General features: G+C 38.7%; 1 protein-coding gene across 1 annotated transcript in view; it reads left to right on the top strand.

Annotated features, from left to right (window-relative positions):
- The first annotated feature begins 6,529 nt into the window (after positions 1-6,529).
- The window catches only part of LOC118327500 (proline-rich protein 36), a 15,583-nt gene continuing 12,073 nt past the window's right edge, over positions 6,530-10,039 (top strand). Inside the window, exon 1 of the mRNA XM_035660876.1 lies at positions 6,530-6,892. Within this exon, the coding sequence (XP_035516769.1) occupies positions 6,842-6,892 (51 nt within the window). The 5' untranslated portion in view covers positions 6,530-6,841. The remainder of the gene's footprint in view (positions 6,893-10,039) is intronic.

The raw sequence follows: 10,039 nt of genomic DNA, 5'->3' as shown, positions 1-10,039 counted from the left end.
TGTGTGTGTGTGTTTCTGTTTGTGTGCTGGGGTTGGGGGGTTGGGGGGGGCAGGGTGTCTGTCAGTTTAATCCGCTGTTAAGAGAGGAACAGGAGAGTAGGGGTGCAAAACAGGCACGTCAGTCACGTGTGCTCTCTCTCTGAGTGGGAACCAGTATTTGTCTCCTTGTGATCAGTACATTATGTTTGCTTCAACTTCTTTCATGTGGAAACAATACTTTCATTAACAACAAAAATGCAGATGAGGAAAATAAAATGTTATACATAGTGACTCACACTGATACAACTGTTGCGTGGAAACAAATACCACACATCGATTGGGCACACAAAAATATGGTTTGCACTGAATATCGTATGATGTCTACTCACATGAGATGAGATGAGGACGCATCATAAAGTGGTAAAACAGAACGATGTACAAGCAATAAGGCCTGTCGTGTCTGTGTATCGACATATATAGCAATGTATTGTGTTTTTCTGTTTGCTTTGTATGTGGTTTGTATAGGGCTGTACCACATAATGTCAAATGTTTGCACCCAGATTAGTCCTGTGATCCTTGGGCAAACATCCAAGGAATAGTTTTGTGTATTTGTCTCCTTGTAGTCCAGTTTGACAGCTGTAGTATATTAGCACAGGGACAGCTGATTTACGATAACACACTGCAGTCATACTTCAAACAAAGAGGCCAAAGACACTGATCCAGTCTCTTGGTCTGTCTCAACCAGCGACAGTTGGTGGAAGATCTAGAGGGCGTATGAAGGCCTGGATGTCAGGTATCATTGGCAGGCACATGATTGATGGGACAAGTGATGACTGGGTGTCAAAGCACTGGTCACAGTTGACAATGCTTAAAGCACCTTGAAAACTAGGTCTTTATAACATTAAACATTTAAAGCAATGATGAAAGATAACATGCTTTAGTTTTACGTAAATGAAAGTCATTAAAAATTCTGCTTATCTGCTTCATCATGACTGTGTGGGTGTGGTTAAATGAGAAATGATTGTTGACAGTGGCATCTCCCTGGCAACATAGGCAATAAACATAAACAAAACACTGTCTTATTCTGACTCTTACGTGTCTTATGACTTCTTATATTATGTAATTACTCCACTCTACATTAAACTTAAAGGTTCCATATATAGGGTTCTTACGCACCTACCACAGCACGGAGTCTAACACAAAGTCCAAAGACAAAGCTATTACTGTAAAGCTTGTATAAATATATAAATATATAAATATATTGTGGTTTTAGCTGGCTAACATGCGGATGAATTGATAGTTCGCTAATGTGGCAAAATACTGTCAGCTAGCTTCATCCAGACTCGCAGGGCTGATCTGGCTAATTTGTCATAAAAATGTCTCAATGTCACATTTATAGAGAATTACAGTCATGCAACACTGAATCTAGCAATGAAGTCGTAAAATCTAAATTAAAATTATGAAGATTCATAAAAGTCTTACTATAGAGTAAACTATTAGGTGTCTATTACATATACTTGAAAATAAAAACAACGCTTGCTTGTGGTTGTAGACATGAGTATTAAAATTCAGTTAAATTCAGTTTCAATGGCATTGCACCAAATTGTAATAGAAGTTATCTCACATTTTTCATATAAAACAGGTATAGATCATACTCAATGAATATAAGATTACATGAGTAGATCATAAATAGTTCAATTTGAAGACATTTTAGATGCTTAAAGAAGTAAAAGTACCCAGTATTTCACAAGAAAAAATAATTAAAAGGATAGAAAAAAGAAGTCATTTTTCAGTCATCTGGTGACACCACAGATTTTTTTTGGGTAGTGGCCACTGATATAGTTTACAGCTGAACGAGTGATTTCAGATAGCCTCCTATACTGGTAAATTGTAATTGGTACTTGGAAATAGATGACATCACCTTTTTTTTTTTTTACAGTCCTGATCACTTCAAACCTTCATTTTTACTGACAATCGAACTGTCTCAGTGTACTGAACTTTAGCACAGCTTGGGTTTTCATCTGGAGATCTCTGGTTAGACAAGGTAGTAAATAAAGAACCTGTGGCTTTGCATGCTTTAGAGTACCAAGTCAAATTCAGTGCAAATTAGGGCCTTCAAATGGGCCCCAGGAGACACAACATAAAGAGAATAGGAGGTTACTTGCTTGCAGAGAATTCATATGTTAAGGTTTCTCACATGCACATATGATAAAAGACACATGCAGAGAAAAAAAGCAAACATAAGTGGCTCTATTTTAACATGCAGACTAGCGAAAAGCTCAGTGCTCCTCATTGCTTTGGAAAAATGGCTGGTAATAATGCAAAGTATATGGAATTTTTCTCTCCCCTTCTGGGACCCATCATGCACTGTGCTGTCATTTACAGTGGCATTTTTAAATGTCACATGTCCATGAGGCACAGGATGTGACTTGACAATGTGGTAAGTGCAGGCAGATGCATGTTGTTTTTGCAGCAGCAGACCACTTTGCATTTCCCAGCATTAGCAAATTATTAAACTTTGGTGGTTGGTTGGTTTGTGGACTTTCTGTTTGGGCATTTAGAGAGAAAAAGGAAGTTTAAAGTTGCATGACTTGGGCTTTTTTCCCTATTAGCTTTCCAGAGTGACATCATCGTGAAGACTTTTGACAATCATTTGATGGGTAGGTTTCAAAATAACACAGCAACCATGTAGCTACATGAAACATTCCTTGCTGTCTTATAAGAGCTTACTTTTTGACAACTGTGTCAAAATCTACAGTATGAACTCTTGAGTTTGGGCCCAGGCTGCACCTAATCTCTCAAAAAAACAACCTGTGTTTTGTCATCCCCTATGCTGTCATGCAGCATACATTGTGTGACACGACTGTCAGCTTTATATATGAGTGTGGACATCTCTGTGCAAGTTACAGTATGTTGGTTGTGTAAGTGAGCTTTTATCATAAGGTGGAATGAAGAGGGAACAAACTAATTTGTTGTGTACTTCCATGTATACACAAATGTTTCCACAAATTAATAAAGAATAAAAAATATTATGAATTCTGATATAACAGAGCCATATTACCATAACTACGTTTAGAATCCTGCAACTTCATTAGCATTTTACAGGTTGCAGTAAGTTTTTTGAAGGTCCATCATAAGCTGAGCTCTGTTAATGACAGCTGTTAACACAGTCTGCTTTCTGCAAAGCAGAAAATAAAATCACACTGTGCCTTTTGAACCTCACGTGTGCCTGCTGGCTCAGGAGAATTCAATGCCAAACAAACTTTGATCAGTCTCCCCTAAACTGTCACCTTAAATGGTTCCCCAGACAGAATAAAAAAGCCATGTATTTCGTGAGAGTGCAACTGTCCATTTATTAACAGAGACGTGCTGCAAGGCCACATCTCACCTACTGTACTGAGTTTGCCATTTGTGTAACCTCTATTCCTTGGGCTATATAGAAGGCATAAAGTAATCAGCAGAAGTAATTACTATATGAATCACATGTTTAACGTCACCATGGAAATAAAAACAAGACTTAAAAAGAGTTTCATTTTGAGGTTCCCCTAAATGATGTTGCAGATTTTTGTCTTCTCGTATACTTCCTAGTGTTCCCGTTTCTAACAACAGCTTATCACTTTTCCACATATTAGCTGTTGACAAGCTTTGCGTGACATAAATGTTTGATATAGCTCTAGCTGTTCTGGATGAAACTGTTTTTAAACTGCTTAATTTAAAGGTATATAAGCATAGTCAGTATATACCACAGCGTGGTGTATTTATGTGAATTAATTTTCACTAAAACTAAACACATTTCCTCACCTATTAACAGTTACTATGGTGTTTTTGTGCATGACTACGTGTGGGTGTGCACATGCATGTATATGTGCTAAGACGGTCAGAGGAAGTGTGTTTTGTCACATTGTGTCATTATGTGGGTGAACCAGCTGACCAAACGTCATCTCTTTCATGCGTAGGTAAATTACAGTAAATCAGGGTACATTATGGTGGACACTGGTGTGGGAATTTTTTATTAAGTTTGTGGAGTCAGGGCTCTCAGGGATATTTTTTTTTATTGATTCCTTCACTTCATGTTTTTAGTGCAAAGCTACCAACAGTTGTAGATGAACAGAATTTCAAACATCAAAGATATTCTTTATAAATCCCTGTCTGCCGGTGGCTCATTGGTGTGGTATGAAACATGGCGTGGTTACCGGCCAATTAACACCCATTGTCGGTTTAACACAATACCTCTAAACACACCCTGTTTATTAGAGCTCCCTTTAATCCAGGTGGTTTAATAGCTGGTGAACAAGAGCTCAAACTTGTATTTCACTGTTAGGCGTTTGTAACCACAGGTATTAAATATGGGGAATATGATAGGCGGGGCAGTGGAAATAGTTTAGAGTTTTCTTGTTCCTTATTTGTATCAAGGGGCTTACACACACACACACACACATAGTAGGACACAGAGAGAGAATGAATAAATTAGTAAAAGTCTCAAATATAAAATGCAGTTCCACTGATCTGGAGCATTATTTTTCTACTAGATGTCATTCATCTTACCTCAGAGTCTAAGTGCAGAAAAAAAGACTCTAAAAGCAAAAGCCTGGAGTCTGCTGCCCTCTTGTGACAAAGACTGAAATATTGATTTACCGTGCTGCATTTGTCTACCACTTCCTCTACATGCCACTACAAGAAATACAGTATTATACCTATATTTCTTAATGTACTTAATGGATTTACTGGTTTTATTTAGGAGGGAATATTTCTACTGAAATTCAAAACTAGTTCATGAGGATTCTGGTCAATACAGCAACATAACATTTTGTAAAATAGAATCATAATTCATGCAGGCTTAGAATGGACAAAGCCAAACTAAAAATTGCATACAACTTATGTTCAATAACAGAGTGCATGCTGAACTGTTTCAGCTCAAAATGACCCTGTAAATACAATTACAGAAATGTTTAAAAGTGTCTCCAAAAACAGTAGGCCAATGTTTTAAAATCTAGGCTATGACCCACAACATTCTAGTGAAAAAATGTCAAGTTTCGTGTACAGTACAGCACTATTGGGTACACGTTGTCAACAATATGTTCAAAATACTGTATTTGCCAGAGCAAATAAAACTCATGAGCTCTGCAGATTTGTCTGGTTCCCAGGCTGAAGGGCCTCAAGAGCCTGAGGAGCCCCAAGGACCGACTTGACTCCACAGTAACGGAAATCTCTATAACATTGGCCATCGTGATTTTAATGTATAATTTAATGTGGAGTTCACATTATAATAAGAAAACCTGAGGAAAAACCTATGGTCAGAACAGTGGTCTGTAACATGCAAATATTGTATATTTTTCAAATTCAGTGTTTTATTCTGATTGTTCTATCAGCTCTTTGGTAGTTTGAACTGAATATGTTTGTAATGCATGCAGGACGATGCTGTTTAGCAGAGAGTAAAGGCTCTGTGAATATAGATTGTGTTCAGGTCTTCAAAGTTTATGTCTTAAATAAAAATCTAAACAATTTAATTTATTTTTCTTCCCAGAAATGAACAAAACTCATCAAGAGATTTAGGCCTACTTTGTACGATATTTTTAAAAAGTTTTCTTAAAACCCTTAAAATCAAGAAGGCCTTGTAACCCCCATAAAGCTTTGGGGACCCCTAGTGGAGGTCCTGACACCCATGCTTGTATGCCTGTAAATTGTTCTTAAATTTGTTCTCTATTAATTTATCATTTTTAAAAACGTTTTTGGAAATATAAGAATAAAACATGGTAAGAGGAATTTTATCATCAATAGTATCCTCACCATGATGTATCTAATCAAACTGATGAGCACCAGCTAGTCTAATGGTTATTTATGCTAACTATTCTAATGTTAGACTACATATAATTTTGAGGAAGCTAGTCTTACTACTTTTTGTGTAGCTATTTGAATTTGTACTTCATTTTGTGGTGTATTTCACTGGTAAAATATGATTGCTGCAGTTTGTAAATAAAAAACCAGACCCAGCTCAAATTACAATTTGTAACAATAAATATGGTTTACACATAATGCAACAATAATTCAAAGCTGTAAATAAACCATTCTTAATAAATATTATTTCATCTTTCGTTACTTGTGCTACTTGTTCACTGTTTCTTATGCTTAAGTTTTATCATTACAATTGAGTAAAGAAGTACTAGTTAATTATAAATAAGCAAGTACTTCTTCCAACACTGGATTTATATCATATTATATCACATTATTATTATATCGCATATTTTAATATTTTTATAGAGTATTATAGGCTGTATGTCTCATACAAATTATTACAGCCTATGCTATATTAAAAAAACAAATAAATATCATGATTTTGGTTTACTATAAGTACCTAAACAGACAGGTGTTGCAGGTTGTACGCTTGCTGTGGTGAACAGAGCAACAGCGTGTGTACGGAGCCCAGTGGAGGCAGCCTCTGTGCGGCTGTTGCTGGGAGCTCCGGCCAATCAAAGCCGCAGCGCTCCCATACAAGTACTTTGGGGGCTGGAAAAGCATGACATCATACACAGCTCCGACCCTCTCTGCGAAAACAAAGAGTGAAACATCTTCATCTCACTGACAGCAAACAGCAGTCGACGACAGAAGCGTCCGCACTGTGATATTCCGAAGCCCCCCATCCATAAAAAAATACACCGGGAGTGTGGCCCTGGTACCCCGGTGTGTGTGCGTGTGTGTGTGAGCCGAGTCTGGGAGGGGCATCTGTCTGTCCGTCCGGGCAATGGCGGATGGGGAGGCCACCGTGTCTGTGGAGTGGGAAAGCGGTGATGGGGGCTTAGCAGAATAACATCCCCGCTTCTGCAGTTGTATTTTCTCTGTGTAGCTTGGTACTTCAGCTCTCGCCATGGATCCAGAGAAAACGTTGACATTCTGCCTCGGGCTGAAGGCTGAGGAGGTAACGCACCGCACAGCTTTCCTTTGACACAAACGCTGCTGCCAACAGCTGGGCTTCAGTTATTCTGCAGAGCAACATGCTTCCCTCGGCCTGTGTTGTTGTTGACAAACAGTGGCTTCAACTTGGTCTGTACCAGTCTGTCTTTTCTTTTCTGCATCTCGAGTCGTTGCATCTTTTGACATGTTTCTGGAGACAATGGGTGCGTTTTTGCACCACTGCAGCAAATGTTTTGTGTCCAGTAAAGTCAGTCAGGTATGGTTTCTGTTTTTGATTGTTTGTGGTCAGTGGAAAAAGGCTGTCTGTGATGCTGTAGTCAATGAAAAAAACATCTGATTATAAGTTCTGGGCCTTTTGAATGCACAACAAAATGTCCAGAATATTAGGGAAATATTTTACAAATGTTTAAAATTTTTGTAAAGTCACCAAACTCAAATTCTATATTGAGAAGGCTGCTGCAGACACGCAGTCAACTTTCTCTGGGAATGCTAAAGGAACTGTTGGAAGTTACATATTATTGATTTCAGTAGTAGTTTGTGACTTGTTGATTTGTGTTACTGCAACAGAAATCAGATCTGATCCTTGTTTCAAGCAAAGTAGCTGAGATAGTCTGTGGTAATGCACCAAAGATTTAAATCTAATTTATGCAGGCGCAATTAAAACCCCTAAACCCTAATAAATCTAATGCAGCCTACAGTTGCTGATTCAGGACACTGTCGGCTCAAGGCTGAAGATTTCCTTGTTTCAAGTCTTTTGTTGTTGTATTTAGGATTATACAGCTGTATTTATAATGTCACAATAAAAACAACATTGGTTTACATCTAGAAAATTTGGAAAGTATTGAAGTATCTATGCTCAACAAGTCTTCGTGACATGTAAAATAACACTGACCTCAAACCCTCTGGCACTAAAAGGTGAAACTCTGGATGTTTTGGTACCTGGTTAGCTCACCTGGTAGAGCTGGCGACCATGTACAGAGTCCTTGCTGCAGCGGCCCAGGGTTCGAATCCAACCTGTGGCCCTTTGCTGCGCGTCATCCGCTCTCTCTACCCCCCTTTCCTGTATATCTTCAGCTGTCACTATTAGTTAAAGGCAATAAAAGACCAAAAATATATCAAAAAAAAATTGAAATTGAAATTTTCAAATTCAATTGTGGCGTAAGCATTGTTAAGCACACTATTGCCAAAGCAGGTTGTACCAGGTTACAATGGAAGTTTAATGTTTCACCTGGAAAGAAGACAGTTGGTGGATGTTTTGTTTTTAGTTTTTCACTAGTAAATCTTGTTTTGGTCTAACTGTGTCAAGTTCTTGGCATTTGATTTATATTCTCGTAAGGACAACTTGGTTTTATGTCTTTGTTTAAGCTGCAGTGTCTGTCTTTCATATATTTCAATGAAAATGATCCCTTAGACCCACATGATGACAACAGCTCATAGTCTAAGTATGATGAGTCTTGTTGTGGCGTATTACTGAATTTTCAATGATGTCTTACATCCTGCAGCCTGTCACAGTCAGTCTCCCCTCGATTTTCCTCTTTTCGTGATTTTTGGGTTGTCAGGTGCAGAGAAAGGCCAGACATCCATGATCCACAGTCAAACATACTCAAAGTGGTATGTCCCTGACAGGTTTCATATAGGAGGAAGGTGTGTGTGTGTGTGTGTGTGGGGCGATGCTATGGAGAGATGTGGGTTCCAGGGGTGGAAATCATTCGTGGTTAGTCCGTGGTCTCTGGGGAAGTTGAATGATCACTTCATACCCATGTGCATGTACTCAGTGCCGTGTGGTGGGCTTACCACAGGAACTCAGATTGACATCATAGATGCCAGAACATTTCCCTTCTCGCCTCTGACTTTCATAACAGTATAGAAGCCTACTTATGAACCACCTGGGGTTATATTTGACGGTAAACAATATGCAGTTATGACTTACTGTTACTGTTGCACAATATTTAGTGGTCAACACATATCAGACACAAACACACAGTTTGCACAATCTTTTACTTATCTATAATAAGTAGCAGCAAAGTAGATGAAAAAGCAAACAGGAAATTATCAAACTGTTGATTGGCAGTCAGGATGTGTCAACCAGGACTCCTGCAGAACTTGGAGCTCAGTTATCACAAATCTCTGTAGTCTTCTGGTACGTGTGAATTTATCTGTAGCAGTAGCAGTAGTTCCATAGAAGTACTCTACTTATTCTCTCATCAAATAGCTTCTGATTTAAATAATAATGTATCAGATTTTAGACTGCTTAATGAAGGCAAAGTTCTTGTTTGGCTTGTACAAAAAGATTTGGCTCCCCTGTAGAAAGCATGTTTATATTTCTCAGTGTAAGGTATTCAAAAATAAGTTTTGTATCATGGGTATCAACACATTTACCCAGGACTCATTACAGCCCGCAACCAGATCAATTTTGGGCAGAAAACTTACTCTGCCCTGTTTGTCCTTGGTTAAATATTCCTCCAAAGTGTCAGGTTGTCTTATGCAATGTTAATAAAGCTTTGGATGCAGCAGTCGTTGAAGAAGGGTATAGCATACACAATTGTGCACACTGACAACTACTGTTGTCTTTTGTACAGCCTCAGGGCTGTGTGGAGTTAGCTGTTTGTTGAATTTTGTCTCATTGTCATTTTGTAGTAGTTGTAATTCTGAACCTGTTAATAGCTGTGTGTGCACTGGCATATTTGCTTGTACACACACACACACATACTGCAGTCGTACGGCCAACATTGTTCCCCATGCTGAGTACTTAACCAGCAGCCAGTTGCTAACAAAAGCGATCTCATTTACATGGCTGCAGGCCTGGTGTGCAACAGGGCAGTGAGCCCCCAGTGTCTGCACATTGTTTCTGACAGTGGCCCCACATCCAGCAGCAGCACACACAGGCATTTTTCCCCCTTTTACTCACAGTGGGCCTGAATGACATTTACAGGGGCGTGAGTGACACGCAGAATTTTAAAATCTGCACAGTGACAGAATAGCATCTGGGTAGAGTAAACCCACATATAGTATTAATTTCCACTGCAGATAATATTTGGACACTAATGGTGCCAGTGTAGTAGCATCCATCCATGTAGGTAGGTCAGCTGGTGTTATGGTTTTAAGTTTCAGTGCCTGCTGAGATGATACACATGTCAATATAATCCCCTGA

This window comes from Morone saxatilis, unplaced genomic scaffold, assembly GCF_004916995.1.
Source record: "Morone saxatilis isolate NCDOM2014 unplaced genomic scaffold, NCSU_SB_2.0 Contig17, whole genome shotgun sequence".
NCBI classification, from domain to species: domain Eukaryota; kingdom Metazoa; phylum Chordata; class Actinopteri; family Moronidae; genus Morone; species Morone saxatilis.
The sequence above is the reverse complement of the archived record's forward strand: the minus strand, read 5'-3'. Positions and strand labels throughout refer to the sequence as shown.